At 31.7% G+C, this 16,087-nt stretch overlaps 2 protein-coding genes across 2 annotated transcripts; one reads left to right on the forward strand and one right to left on the reverse strand.

Moving 5' to 3' along the window:
- Window positions 1-8,505: 8,505 nt before the first annotated feature.
- Window positions 8,506-12,893, forward strand: LOC104233688 (aquaporin NIP1-1-like). The gene is made up of 5 exons (XM_009787123.2): window positions 8,506-8,709; window positions 9,809-10,030; window positions 10,834-11,031; window positions 11,771-11,832; window positions 12,521-12,893. The coding sequence occupies exons 1-5, from the start codon at window positions 8,578-8,580 to the stop codon at window positions 12,732-12,734; spliced, it is 828 nt and encodes a 275-aa protein (XP_009785425.1). The 5' UTR covers window positions 8,506-8,577; the 3' UTR covers window positions 12,735-12,893.
- A 1,321-nt stretch (window positions 12,894-14,214) lies between these two features.
- LOC104233693 (E3 ubiquitin-protein ligase RSL1-like) lies at window positions 14,215-15,799 on the reverse strand. The gene is made up of 2 exons (XM_009787127.2): window positions 14,907-15,799; window positions 14,215-14,287 (listed from the first exon to the last, which is right to left on the reverse strand). Exons 1-2 carry the CDS (start codon window positions 15,797-15,799, stop codon window positions 14,215-14,217), a joined length of 966 nt encoding a protein of 321 aa, XP_009785429.2.
- Window positions 15,800-16,087: the final 288 nt, after the last annotated feature.

A 16,087-nucleotide genomic window follows, 5' to 3' on the forward strand; every position in this document is an offset into this window, starting at 1 on the left:
TAAGAAAAGTGAAGGGTGTCACAAGGTCATTGCCTGCCATTTCAAAAAAGATAAATCAACTACTAATTTCCATGAATCATGGGCAAATGACTAAACTCTTCTTTTGGCCTTAGTTACAATATTTTACTACTTCTTGTCTTAATCCATTCACAAGAAGTCTGTCTGAACACAGTTCACCAAAGTTAGATTCCAAACATAAATGGGGGTATCAAATTTGGAATTGGATATGATAAAGTGCATAGTTGAAATATCATGTGTTAGTTAAGATGAAACTTTTGAAGGGGAGGCATATCGGAGTAACGGTGAAGTAGTCTTCGTGTGATTTATACTTCACGAGTTTGAACAGTGGAATCAGTCGTTGGTGTTTGTGTTAGGGTAGACTGCCTACATCATACCCCTGTAAAGTGAAGCCCTTTCCGTAAACCCTAATATAAACACGGAATACTTCGTGCACTATTCTGCTATTTTTAGTTAAGATGAAATCTTTATTGTTTGACACAAGAAGTCATAAGAGCATTTTGGAGACTTCTAATTTGAAGTAGTGAATAGTGGGAAGTAAGTGGGGTTAATGCATGCGAGTTAAAAGTTGTTCTTGCATGGCACTAATTAATCATGCTAAGTTTTGTGGGTTGTTGAAAATTTCACTCATTATGTGTAGCTTTGTGCAAGAGCTCTGCAAAAGTCATGTAATTAAACCACTAATCTTGTGGTTAATTAGTGCTCTTTTTTTTTTTGGAGTTGAATTGTAAAAGAAACTTCTGTTTCACTTTCCTTATAATATGGAATATTGTAGTTGAAGTATGTGTAACAATCCAAGCGTTATTCTTCGCTTTTAGTTTAGATTATTTACACGGTTTTAAAATGCGTCATCATTTTCCATAGTATTTCTAACATATTTAGTCAATCGAGAATTCTCCTAGAATATTTTATATATATATATATATATATATATATATATATATATATATATTTATATTGTATTCATTGAGGTTTATCTCATAATCATTTTCTTACAGATGTAAAATTTGCCTAAAGTCAGTTTAGATTTACTCCTTCTATTATCTAAGGTTGTAAATGAAGTAACTTTGATTTAACATGAACAACTCTAACGCGTACAATTTTAAAACACGTCACTAATTAAGATCAAAAGTTTGTCTTTTAGTACACTAACATCTTTCGTGTTTTATCGATAACAAATTTGTCTAATAGGTTAGAAACTACAATAACAGATCCAGTATAATTTCATAAGTGAGGTCCGAAGAGGATAGTACAGAGTCTTACCCCTACCTAGTGAAGGTAGAGAGGATATTTCCAATAGACTCTTGGTTCAAATAAGTAAAGTCACAACATAGTCACAAAAATAAAATAATGGATAAACCAGGGAAAGGAAACAGAAACGCGAAACAGTACCAACAATAACAAGATAACAAGAAAACTAAAGCAACAGAATAATTGGTAGTAATACAAATCTAAGTATATATAATAAAATATGAGAGTGCTATAGATACTAAAGGTAAGATAAAGATCAACTCGCGAACTACCAGCCTACTACCCTAGTTCTCGACTTTCAACATTCCTATTGAGAGTCATATTTTCGGTAAGCTACAAATATATCATATCGTGCCTTAAAAAGTATTACATAACTATATATGGGCATATAGAATGATGCAATCAATGGCAAGATTATGAGATCATCATACTCAATCCTAGAAAGATGTGAAATGTTTTTGCATCAATAATATTTTTTTCCCAATTAAGATTGTGCAATTCCGTTGATGAGAAGTTACTAGAAAGCTGCTGACTTGATCTACAAATTCTATTGCCTGGCCTTTTTGACATCTTCAACTATCAAAAGTGGCCTTTGACTACTACCTCATGTAGGGACGGATGCAGCTTGAAGGTATCAGATTTATCTGAACTCAATACTTTTTATACGGTTATAAATTTATACTTAAAAATGTACTAAAATTGTAATAAATACTAGTAAATATGAACTTATAATTTTAAAAATATAACGAATTCAATAATAAAAATCTTAAAGGTTGAACCCAAAAAATTTAAATTGTGGATCATTCTCTGACCTCATGTCCTAGAAGATGCATGTGAAGAAAAATTTAATCAAAACTTTAATGAAGATGCAACATGGTTGATTGTAGTTATGCCATTTGCAGTAAGTATGTAGCATTGAATATATATAATTTAATGTTTTAGGATTACCATTCATTTGCTGTATGGGAACTTATACTTGTTCTTTAATGCTCAAATCAACTGTCCTTTTCCCCCATACTCCACCAATTCAATTTATTTGATATAATTTGATCATTTTTTGAAATATTCTATAATATCGGTATGGCTATTAAAATTTTGAAATTTGTAGCATTAAACTTGTCATAATATTTGTGTAACTGCAAAAACTTATTATTGAACTGAAGATATGATATGAGTTAAGTTAAACTATTTCCAAATGTGGAAAGATAACATTATTTCTTATGGAACATGCTCCCTCCGTTCACTTTTACTTGGCATGTATATTAAAAATAAATTTTCATTTTTACTTGTCACTTTACGCATATCCAGAGAAGATAATTTTTTTTTCCGGTTATACCCACAATATTTATTACTCACTTCAAATTATTTTTCAAATCCAATAAAATATGCATCAATTAATATGGGTATCATGGTAAATTATGCATTTTATTTATTATTTTTTAAGGGGCGTAAAAAGTAAAAACGTGCCAAGTAAAAATGAATAGAGGGAGTACAATAGAAATATTATCATATAAATGGGAACAAGAGGAAGTGAGCTTACATGTAACTTTTTTCTTCTCTCATTATTTTTTTAATATACATTTGCTTATTGTAATAACAATATCCTCCTGCTACACATCATTTCCTTTTTGTTAAAACAAATTTTACTTCTATAAACTGTACAAGTTATGAGTATGAAATTTCTCTTACGTTACTGACTACGCAAATTATCTTGATAATACGAATAGTAATTTCAATTCTTTTCAGGTAAATTTAAACGTTAATAAATATGTATAATATAAAGCTTTTAATTCAAATATTGTTACTGCCTCTAATACGACTAAATTCTGTTAATTTATTAGTTGGATAATGAGTGCTGACAAAAAATTGAACGTTAAAGGATTTTATATTTTAGTGTTTGAATGCAGAAAAATGATTTAATCTTTCCGCATGTATACATTTTAGAGTTTAACATCTGCATATTGACGATATAAAGTTATTTTAACTATCATATTAGAGTAACATGTAACGACAAGTAACTATCTGTAGTAACTCTTTAATAATTAAAAAAAGAAATAAATTAACCAATTATATGAAATTATAATATACTACGTAATATATAATGTGAATTATAATTTACATTGTGTACGTATATAAATTAAATCCTATACTATTGTAGTATTTGTCATGTGATGAGCTGCCGATTATTGGCCTGCTTCCTCGTTAAACTTTCTAAAAAGCTCTAAAGAAAATAAATAAAACAAAATGTGCCGCATCCAAATTGTGACCCTGTGGGCGTAGTTCTAAAACATAGAGATAATTTTTATAATGAAGTTTCAAGTTGTCCATAAATATAAAAATATCTCGTGGCTTTTATCACGAATTTGAATTCTTATAACACTATATGAAACCAAAAATCAACGGGAGTCAATATATAGTAATATACACTACTAGAAATTCGGTCAAAATTGACCGCGGCAAACTGATCCACTTCGATCGATCAAAAATCCGACCGAAGTTGGTCGGTATTTTAATATATATATATATTTTAAATTTTTTTCAACAAAACCGACCAACTTTCGGTTGGTTTATTTTAGCGCAAAAATGCGAAAAATTATTTTGTGGTTTCGCGAAATTTATTTTTTAAGAAACCGACTAACTTTGGTCGGTTTTTCATATAAAATAAACTAAAATTAATATTAAGAAACCGACCGAAATCAGTCGGTTATTTCAGCCGATCATTTTAAAAAGCCGATCGATTTCGGTCGGTAATTTTATATTTTTAATAAAACCGATCGAAATCGGTCGGTTATTTCGCGCGAAAATGCAATTAAAGAGTATGAATAAAATAAAAGATAGTCTTAAACCAAAGTATACCAATAGTCTAGTGGTAGAATAGTATCGTGCCACATATAGACTCCGGTCCGATTCCTAGACGGTACATTTTTTAATTGCATAATTAAAATACTGACCGACTTCAGTCGGTTTTTTCGGCAATTTTTTTTCTTTTTTGGTCGCTTCTGAAATTTTATTGATCGACGAAATCGGTCAAGATTACGACCGACTTCGGTCGCTATTTATTACCGACCAACCTAATTTCGATGAATTAAAGTTGATCGAAAATCGGTCGGTTATTCCAGTTTTTCGATCGATTTCGATCGGTATTTCTGAACGTTTTAGGCAATTTTCTAGTAGTGATATACATCTAAAATAAAAATTATCAAGCTATATTGTATAATTTTACGGACAAAAGGGTGACAATTGACCTTTGGATAATGTGGCTCCGTCATTGCCTATCAAAAATTTCTTCATTTCGAACAGAGGCAGATCTAGGATTTAGAGGTTGCGGGTGCCATACTATTTTACGAACATAGATATATTTCTATTTATATGATCAAAGTAAGGTTTTCATTTGATCGGTTTGATCCATGTTGAGTTTCGGTTAGGGCTATTCATCTTTTCGAGTTCTATAGACAAACCGAACACGCGAAAAAAATTGATATTAATAGTTATGACAATCTAGAGCAAAGTACAAACTTTCAAGATATTATTACATCACAAAAAATAGGAGAAAATAGTTTGAACCAAAATTAATATCTATAACATTCTTGAGAAGATAAGAAAAGACTTACCAATTTAATGACCCTAGAAATTGAAACTAGTTTAATCCTGTATATTTAGCAAATTGTAAATAATGCCAATACATTAGGCACATTTACACCAATACATTTGACTGATTCTTTTCCTTTTCTTTTTCTTCAATTAACTGAGCAACCAAAAAAAGTTAGGGAAAATTAAAATAGAAATAATTAACACAATGCAAATCTGTACATAGTACATATAGAGGTCTTGAAAAAGGAGATGTGGAAAAAAAGTTTTTGTCTATGAGCTTTAATTTTGAAATTTTGGTTGTTATTTGATTAAAGGAGTTGCTTTCTTTAGTTTAAAAATGAAAAGGATATTGTTATATTTAAAAAGGTAAAGAAAAATAAGGTAATTCAGAAGATGAAAATATATGAGGCTGAAAGCCTAAAATTGAAGCTCAAAAAATTTAAGTATCTAAGGCTGCAAAAGCCTAAAACTGAAGCGTTAAAACTTTTAAGAGTAAATGTTGAATTGGATTCGAACACGAGCATCTAGATACAAAATCAAGTACTTTACTAGTGGCACCAAACACATGTTCGCTAATCCGGGTGTCATCAATTGGTATATATCAGATTTCTTCTATATATATATACAGAATTATACAAGTTTCGGCCGAGGGTTGCGAGTGGCGTGACACCCCGTACTCCCTTAATAGATCCGCCCCTGATTTCGAGAGCTTGATCCCGAAACCTCTAACTAAAGGTAGATGGTTTCTACCTGTTTATTCTTCTAGGAATTGCCTGATTGATCGAGAAATATAATAGATCGAGCCTATTGAGCTTTACTTGTTGTACAGTTAGTTACAATTAGTTAGTGGCTTAGTTGCTTTTGTTTTGTTCTCGTGTATATATACACTGTTACATAGCAGTATTTAATGAAGCTCAATCGAGGAACAAATTATTCATCCATAGCGTAAATTGACAGAGCCAAATTTATCTGCTAATAATAATGGAAGTCTGGTATTTACCTTTTTCATTCGTCACCCTCAACCACCCTAAGAATCTCTAGGAAGGAAAAAAAGACAAAAGTAATAAAATTAAATCTTCTAAATAATATCTAGAAATTAGATGAGAATAGAACAATTATCTCATCAAATAGCTTTTATTAGGGTGGGCATCGGTCGGTTCGGTTTGGTTTTGAACATTATCGGTTTTGCCTATCGGTTATCGATTTACAAATATCATAACCCGATAACCAAACCGATAAGATATTGGTTATCGGTTATCGTTTAATCGGTTATATATCGTTATCAGTTCGGTTATCGGTTTACCCGATAACATAAAACAACTAAAAAAATTTGCAATATATAAAACAAAGAAATCAAACTGCCAGAACGTGTAAACTGCCAACTTTTGTTGTTTCTTAACAAAAACACACTCCCACTTCTGTGTAGTATCTACTGATGTCTGGCGGAGAACTGGTGGTGAGTCTTGTGTCTTGACTCTTGGGGGCTGCGACGGAAACAAGAATGAGAACTGAGAGACAAACGACTGAAGACTAAAGAGTGAAGAGGGAATTAGGAAAATAAATAACCCTAGTATATACTTAAGGGTAAATTAGTAAATTACATCATTCTTATTGGGTTATCGGTTTTTACCCAATAACAAAAATGCAAACCGAGCCCGAACCGATAACCCAATAAAAAAAATATTTAACCTGTTACCGAACCGTTAACTCAATAACCCAATACCGATAACCCAATAAAGAATTAACGGTTTGGGTTATCGGTTTTAGCCGATATATGCCCACCCCTAGCTTTTATACCGAAGAGTATACATACTTAGTTAATGTATTAAAATATGCAATTATTTCTAAGTGGCATAGCATTTGATGTATACTACTTTGGAAGGAAAATGTTTCTACTGGGTTGTGCTTAATTTTGTAGTATTGATTACGACAAATAGTCTAGCTATTTTTGGAATATAGTCTGTAAAATTATGGTAGTTATTGTTGCTTTATATCTAATTAAATGGTTGAATAATTTTTATTTATTTTGAAATATTTTTATTTTCATTAAAAGTAATACTTAAAAGTTTTCAAGATTACTTATCCTTTTTTGTCAAACTATTTAAATATATATATATTTTTGAAGAAAAAATAGCTTTTAACTTCACAAAAACTTGACCAAATAATCTGTAACGAAGGAAACTAAAAGAGGAGGACAATACAACAACAACCACCACCTTGCTCCCTCCAAATAGACCCCCGGCATCCTTCCCTCCAAAAACTTCCCACCTTGCTCTTGGGGAGACTAGAACTCACAACCTCTCGATTGGAAATGAGGGTTGTTTACCATCAAAGCAACCCCTCTTGAAGGTGGACAATGAGTATTATTTTTTCGAGTAAGTAACAATAGAATAATGATGAGAAAATAAAAGGGGGAAGGCCAACATCCTACTTTTCCAATCCATCCAAAATTATACTAAATGAAGTATACCACGTTGCAACAAACAAGAAGTAGATAAACAAGAAATGGAGCCTTGAAATAATAGTAAAATTATCTTCGTGTTACCTATTTATAGATAATGAGTTTGAGCGTGGAAGCAGTCATTAGTGCTTGCATTAATGCACACTATTTACATCACACTCTTTGGGGTGCGACCCTTCCTCGAACCCTGCGTAAATGTGAGATGTTTTATGCACAAAAATGCCATTTTAAATCATGAAAAAGAACATTCCATTTATCAATTAGGTAGTACCGCCTCCGGTCCACTTTACTTTTTTGTGATGTATCTGATTTTTTTCGGATACATTACAAAAAAGAATTAACTTCTTTTTTCTAAAATTGTCCTTGGAATAAAGAGTCTTGGAGTACTATCTACTATATTTCTAATGAACACATTTATGTTAATATAGTTAATTTTATTGTTAATTAATACTAAAAGGTGAATTGAAACTGAAAGAATTACTGCACTTAGTTAATGATTGTGATTTGTGACAAGATTTTCTTCTTCGCATTCATAACGTTGTGTTTTCCGGTACGTTGTCGGATTAGATATCAATGCTATATTTATTGACAACTTAATTAATGCTACACACTTTTCAACTATTCCTAATATCCAATTTTTCATTTTATTTTTTCGTTTTCTTTTTCGAATTAGCTTGTGCGCATTTTAAATATTCTATTTGTCATATCTCACTAATTTAAGTACCATGTCTGCTTATGTGTACTTTAATTATTTTGTCGGATATTTGCTATCTACCACCAATACAAAGTATTTCTTAGTTCAAGTGGACATCGACTATTCCATAACTTGCTACCTCCCACTATTACAAATGCTAAGTAATTCTACCCGTCAAGCCTCTCGCACATCAGAAAAATCACGTAATATTTTTTTGCATCTGCTCGTATTTGAATCTCAAATTTTATGATTCTCCTCTCACTATATTGACCACTAGACCACGCCTTCCCGTCACTTATCTTTTGCCCACTTTGTTTTCTAAATAAAACATTGTAATGCCATAAGGACTCTTTGTCAAAGCATAGATCTCTCCGAAAGAAACAAAAAAAAACAAAAAACAAAAAAAACAGAAAAAGAAAATAAGTTGTCCCTTCTTCCTTTCTCTTTCTCTTAACTTTTTCAAAATTAATTTTGTATAAATAGGATAAATCCTCTCTTTGTTGTCTCATCTTCCTATGTGCTCTTCTTTTCTTGAACATAACAATTAAACTAAGGATTTTCTATGGCTGATCAGATAGCAGCAGGAGCAAATGGGAATCATGTTGTAACTTTGAATATTAAAGAAGATGATGATTTGAATAACAATGATTCTTCTTCAAGTTGCAGCTTTCTTACTGTTCCTTTCATTCAAAAGGTGACTCCTTATCTTCTTATATTAGCTACGAGTTCAAACGAACCTTGTAATTTTTGCTTAAATTTTGTATTTGTATTATAAAATTTATAAAGTATGTATATGTATTTAATTGCAAACTCATTAGTTAAGACGAGTTATGAGTTTGATGATGAATTCAGAATACATAAACTTCAAATCTTAGCTCCGCTTCTGATTAGAAGTTCTTCTACTCACTGCTTGTTTAATTGGAGACGTACGATACACTTATATTTACTTCTTTATATTTTTGAACACGTCCTCTTATAAATTGACCTAATTCTTTTCTTGCCCCGTTTTTTTTATGGACAACTGATTATAAAAAGAATTTGTTTATAAGGTGATGGTTAGACTCGTCATGATCTCTGCCCGCTTTAAAACTATATTGAATTGTATGATCATCTTATTTAAAAACTTGTTAAAATGATGATTATATCTTCTAACAGTTTAAGTTGTTAAAGAAGATAAACTTTTATTTACTACTCGTTCTATTCAATTTATGTGACGATATTTTATTGGATGCGACATTTAAGATGGAAAGATTAGAAAACTTTTAAATAAAACATACAACAACAATTAACTCAATGTAATCCCACAAAGTAGGGCTTTTAAATAAACATGTTATAGATATTTATATTGCTATAAAATTATGATATTAAGTATAAAATTTAAAATTTTAAACTCAATTTGTTTCTAAATATCCTGCGGGAATATACTTGTTATTTTACGTAGCTATGCTAAGAGTTTCCTAGAAAATTCAGCCTCAGAGTGCCAACAAAACCTTAGAATTCATCAAAAAATTAATTTAAAAAATCACAATTGGTCATTTGCACGTGTGAAATTATTGTATTATTTTGATGTACACTTTTGGTTTGATTATTTGTGAAATTATAATTACATGAAGTAATAATCAGTGGCGGAGCCATATAGCTCCAAAGGGTATCAATTGATGCCTTTGCCGGAAAAAAATTATATTATTTCGATAGGTAAATTTTTTTATGTATATGTGTTGAATCTCTTTAATTTTTTCGTGTATTTTTTTTTTTTTAAAATTTTGATACCTGAAAATCGTGAAAATGTACAGGTTATAGCAGAGATGATAGGAACATATTTTTTGATATTTGCTGGCTGTGGATCAGTGGTGGTAAATTCAGATAAAGGAATGGTAACATTTCCAGGAATAGCCATAACTTGGGGACTGGTTGTAATGGTCATGGTTTACTCAGTTGGCCACATTTCTGGTGCTCATTTTAATCCTTCTGTTACTATTGCCTTTGCCACAGTTAAAAGGTTTCCTTGGAAACAGGTAATATTTGAATAAAATTAAATTTATATTTTTCTATGAATATTAAAGTCTTTTGAGTTTTTAAGGTCATTTGTCTTCGAGAAAAAAATTATTTTGTAGATTTTGAGGTTGAATTGTACTCTTTTATGTGTCAATTGGTTAAAAGAATTAGTAAGGATCAATTATTTAGATGCATTTACACTATAAATAAATATATTCCCTCCGATCAGGGGTGGAGCCAGCATGTAGCAAACAGGTTCGCCTGAACAAGTAACTTGGTTCAAACCTTGTATTTGTCTTAAAAATTCATTGAATATTTATAATTATTAATTTAGAACTATATAAGTTAAAATGATTAGAATCCTGAACCAATAAATTTCAAATCTCGGCTCCACTTCTGCCTCCTATCCCAATATTTGATAATTTATAAAAAGTCATTATTTCAAATATAATCGTATTGTTCCAATTACTGATATATTAACTAAGTGAGACATTTAACGAGAGATAGATGATAGTTTAAACATATATTTTTATAATTACGGCTATTAAATATCTTTTTAAAGAAGATATGTAACAACTTTAAAAGATAGATAATATAGACCGAAAATAGTATTATTTTGATGTACTAAGAATTACTTTTTCTGTATTTATCAGGACTCCGATTAATCGGAATTCGCATAGCATAAGACTCATTAATTAATTTAATCTAAGAGATCGTTTATGTTTGTATACTCTCTCTAACCTATTATGTGGTCATTATTTTTATTATTATTATTATTATTATTATTATTATTAATTTTTTTTTTTTTTTTTTTTTTTTGCAGGTACCAGCTTATGTAGCAGCTCAAGTTCTTGGAGCAACCCTAGCAAGTGGAACTTTAAGACTAATATTTAATGGAAAACACGATCATTTTGCTGGAACTTTACCTACAGGGACTGAATTTCAATCGTTCGTAGTTGAATTTATAATCACATTTTATCTCATGTTTGTCATCTCCGGCGTTGCAACCGATAATCGAGCTGTAAGTACTCTATATATATAGATTTTATAATTAAAATAATCAGACTACAGATCGAAAAAAAAGTAATTAGCCCGCGCTATTACTAAAAAAAGAGAGACTATACTTGTACCGCTGAGGTTCAATGTTCGAATCCCTTAATTCCATGATAGTGGCTATTTTATCAATTACAAGGACTGAAAACTAAAGTGGTTATTTTTGCAAATATTTTAATCATCTAGTAAAGAGAGGCTATACTTGTACCAGTGAGGTTCAATGTTCAAATCCCATAATTCAATGATAGTGGCTATTTTATCAGTTGCAAGGACTGAAAACTAAAGTGGTTATTTTTGCAAATATTGTCCTTTTTTAATCCTTTAATATTTGACCTTCATCAACTCGACTAACTAACCGGATTCACACCGGGTTAGCTCAGTAAGAAGGTAAATTAATCCCTACCAAGAAGTTTGTCATTCTTAAAGCTCGAAATCGAAATTTCTGATTAAAAATTTTGCTCGTCCCATTGGACCTTTTAGTGGTATTTTTTTTAATTATGGCTAATGTGTTAATTATATTTACCAATCGCGTTGTTACACGCCAAATATAGCTGTCAAATAATCATTAAATTAGTAACAATATGGCTGCTTTAATTAATTAAATCTTTCTTTGAAATAATTTAGTTGAATAAATAAATTACTTAGTGATTCTTGAACATCATCATTTTTACATAATTTCTATCTTTTTGTCATTTTTATGATTGTAGATTGGTGAACTTGCTGGTCTTGCAGTTGGAGCAACCATTTTGCTTAATGTTATGTTTGCTGGGTAATTTCTCTTTTAATTGCTTTCTTTATTTTAATTACTTTGGTTATGTGAGCACCTCTTGAGTAAAATTAGTTGAAAATTTTTCAAGTAGAAATACTTATAATTCACTTTTAGGTTATTTATTTTTGTTATTTGATGCTAAAAGTTAGTGAGTTGTGATCAAAACTTACAGTCTAGTAGCATTTGTAGGAGTCTCTCACACAATACCTGTCAGTTCAATTCTCAAGGTCCCCCTTTCCCCTTCATTGATTCCCAATATAGTAGAAAATTTTGAGATCTTTACACAAATAGCCAGCTGAAGTATTGAGAATAACGAGGTAAAAAAAATAAAATATCCCAGTAATGAAAACTATAGGGGCTATATTGGAAAGATCCAAAGGTGAACAACTGCCCAAAAGAAAAACCACCTTGAAGTCCGAGGACCTCTAGTATTATACTCTACCCCCGAACCAACACCCTTCGAGTGAAGCTCACTACGGCCTCTGGACAGCCATCCCATCTTATCTTGATCCAGCAATGTTAGCTCCACACGAGAGCCAAATTTGCTATTTACATTTTTTGTAGAGTCGAATTCGCTATTTACTTTTTCTAGTCAATATACATAAATTATATACGATTATACATATATTATACATAATTACATATTATACATTCGTCAGCTATTTTTAATGAGTTTTGTAATGGACAGGCCGATATCGGGAGCATCGATGAACCCAGCAAGAAGTTTGGGCCCAGCAATAGTGTCAACCCATTACAGAGGACTATGGATTTACTTAGTGAGCCCAACACTTGGGGCCATAGCAGGAGCTTGGGTTTACAATATCATTAGATTTACTGACAAACCTTTGCGTGAAATAACCAAAAGTGGCTCTTTTCTTAAGTCCAAAAATTCTAGCACTTAAAGTATACAAACTCCACAATTAATAAGAGAAGCCTGCTATTTCTTCTCACACGAGGGAGAGAGATAGAGACTACTAGTTATGTGGTTACTTTTGTAATATACAAAGGGAAGACTTTGTAATTTGTAAAATAAATGAAGTTAATTGATGCTTTTTAGAGAATAATTGTGGCAAAAGAACAACCCTCCTACATAGCATAATATTGTGAACTTTCAAAACGGGCTAAATTACGCAAATGTCCCTTCTTTTTTGTTGCCACAGTTTAGATTTTGTCCCTATTTTAAAAAGTTGTGCAAATATAGCCCTTGAGAAATCACCCCTTCAAAAATCATAGTTGAATTGTTCGCGCCAGCTTGCACGTACGTTGACTTATTCCGCGAGGTACCTGTTACCCCTCGGATGATTCTACCTATCAAAGCACGGACACATGGAAAGATATCACCTAGTGTTTTTGCCTCCATTGAGATTTGAACATAGACCTTTCTCACTTCATTAACCAATAGACCATAACTTTGGATGTAAGCGATTAAGCCTATACAATACTCACGCACATGCATGTTTCTATCCTTTTTTAAATTGGGTGAAATATAAAATTGGTCGATCGGCTGAAACCAATTGCATTCGCGAGCCAAAAAGTATATATAATATGTATATTATATGTATATAACATACACACATATATATAAACAATATACATCTTGTTTTAGCATTTCCAGTAAGTATATCTAATATACGTAATGATGGGAGGTAGCAGATATAGGCAAACCAAGACACAAGACATCAAAGTCAACTGTCTACTTGAGACCGTCCCTTGGCTCGTAGGTCCTGACACAAGGTTAGAATTCTAGCACTTCCAAAGTGGTATCTCACTGATGGCTCGAGCCCCTCAGAAGGAGGTCTTCTTCGCCTTCCACCTAAGCTGCGCACAGTGGCGGAGCCACATTGAAGCTAGTGGTGTCAAGCGACACCCCTTCGCCAGAAATTACACTATTTTGCTTGATAATTTTTTTATTTTATGTATATTTACTATACGTTGACTTCCCTTGATTTTTCGATGTATTTAATTAATTATATTTGACACCCCTTAATAAAAATTCTGGATCCGCCACTGACTACGCAGGAAAGGCCCAAAGCCAATTCCAGAGAACAATGAAGCTTCATAGGGTCTTTTTGTCCAGGTGCAGGTAGCTCAAACCATCAAAATCTTATGATTTCTCCATACAATAAATGGTGGATCTTCCAAATATTAGTAAACTCTACATAAACATTTTTCAACAACATTCACCACTTTGTCAAATTACATTCTGATTGCAATAAATATGAAAGAAATTGGAAGAAGGACATTCACTATAATAACTCAACATTATATTAGTAAAGCAACTGAAACAAAGTCTATATCCATAGTGGACTTTTCTTCAAGGAAAAGGAGAAGAAAAAAAAACTAAAAACAAATTGAAACCAATAAGTTTAAACAAGTACGTACTTAAGTACCACAGTTACTGCAGTAGTGATTAGTTGACTGAGCTCCACATTTGTAACAAAAGTCACATCCACACCTGTAATTTTAAAGATAACAACAATAATCAAAATTTAAAGTGAAAATAACACTTTATAGTTGCTCTCAAAATAATATTCTATATGTTGTATATAAAAAGTATACAAATTTTATACACTTTTTCGGCTACCAAATATAAATAATTTCTGATACGGGCTAAAAGTGAAAAAAGCCCAAATTTAAAACATTGTTCCCAACAACTTGTTCACAATTAATATTACACTTTGTTGAGAAGTTTTATTTTGTGTCTTATACAACTGACACTAGTTGTATGAGGCTCATTTTTGTCTCACAAAATTGTGGACCTCAATCTTACACTGCTGGGTCCACTGAATTATGAGTCCACAAAATTGTGAGACAAAAAGTTGTCTCATACAACTAGTGTAAGTTGTACGAGACACAAAATAAAATTTTCCCACTTTGTTTGTCACTATTTTCACAATTCCGCAAATTTGCCACAACAAGATATCAACTAGTAGAAAATATGAAAATAATTTAAGCTATATACACAGACGACAATATAAAGAGTTTTCACATAGGCATGATTTTGTAAATATTTTTTACACAGTCAATGCATAGAACGTAAACTGTACATGAAAATCCGATGTTCTATAACTTACCTGCATTTCATTTGGGCACAACCTTGAGACCTAGCAACATAGTATCTACAATTTGGACATCTTTGCCATTCTTGACTCTTAGCAAGTTGCATAAGCTGTATATCTTCCCTTTCCCTTTCATCTTTATTCAATTTCTCAAATTCTTCACACAAAATACCTAAATGCCAAGGAACTTTACACTTTGCACAAAACAACCTTTTACATTCTGGACATTCTGATTGAGTTATAACTATATTTTCACCACTACATTCATCAATCAAAAGCGCAGAACAATCCTTAAATGGACAATAAAATCTATCATACCCTAAAATCATTTTCTCACATAACACGTCGCCCCATCTATCAAACACTTCATTAGGCAAAATTGAACGACAATAATATGGCTCCAATAGTCCGTTACACCCCGAAACGGGACATGAAATTCGAGAAATATTCTCTTGGAGTTTTGAGGCTACATACTTAGACATGCAATCTTTGCAATAAGAATGAGTACATCCCATTATTTTGAACATTTCACTCGTTGACTTTTCGTCAACGCAAATATCACACGTAAAAATGTCATCATAGTCATCATCTATAACAACGGACGTCGAATTTGAACGCCTTTTTGAATTTTTGGAGAATGAAAAATTGGAATCCAAAATCTGAATTTCTTCATCTGGGGATTCTTTAGATAGATCAATAAAGGACTTTTTAGTTCCACTGCTGCTAGGTTTTGAACACAAAATTTTAAATAACGAAACTTGATGATTTCTTTTCTCAATAGTATCACTAATCTTGGCTCCTTTGCTCTTTGAAGTTTTTGGGGTTTCATATATTACTGAAACATCATCATCGTCATCGTAATCGTCGGCAATATCTATTACTTCCATGACAGTACAGTGAGGATTCATATAGCCGACACCAACTTGATCATTCCGACCCGCAAATTGCTTAATTTTTGCACTGAACGGCAAGAATATTGAACTGAGGAAAGTTTAAACTAGGGTTAGAGCGACCCTTACGGTTTCATAGGCAAAGATTATTTTTTATTTTTATTGAATTTTGTGATGAAGAAAACGATGCGTTTTTTAGGAATCTATATCGGCAAACCTTCAAAGTTCTATTAGTAGGCAATTTCTTTCCCTTTTTTTTTTTTTTTTTTTTTAACTTTTTCGTTTTTGGAAGTGGGACCGTGAATA

The sequence above is a fragment of the Nicotiana sylvestris genome, chromosome 9, assembly GCF_000393655.2.
Source record: "Nicotiana sylvestris chromosome 9, ASM39365v2, whole genome shotgun sequence".
NCBI lineage: Eukaryota > Viridiplantae > Streptophyta > Magnoliopsida > Solanales > Solanaceae > Nicotiana > Nicotiana sylvestris.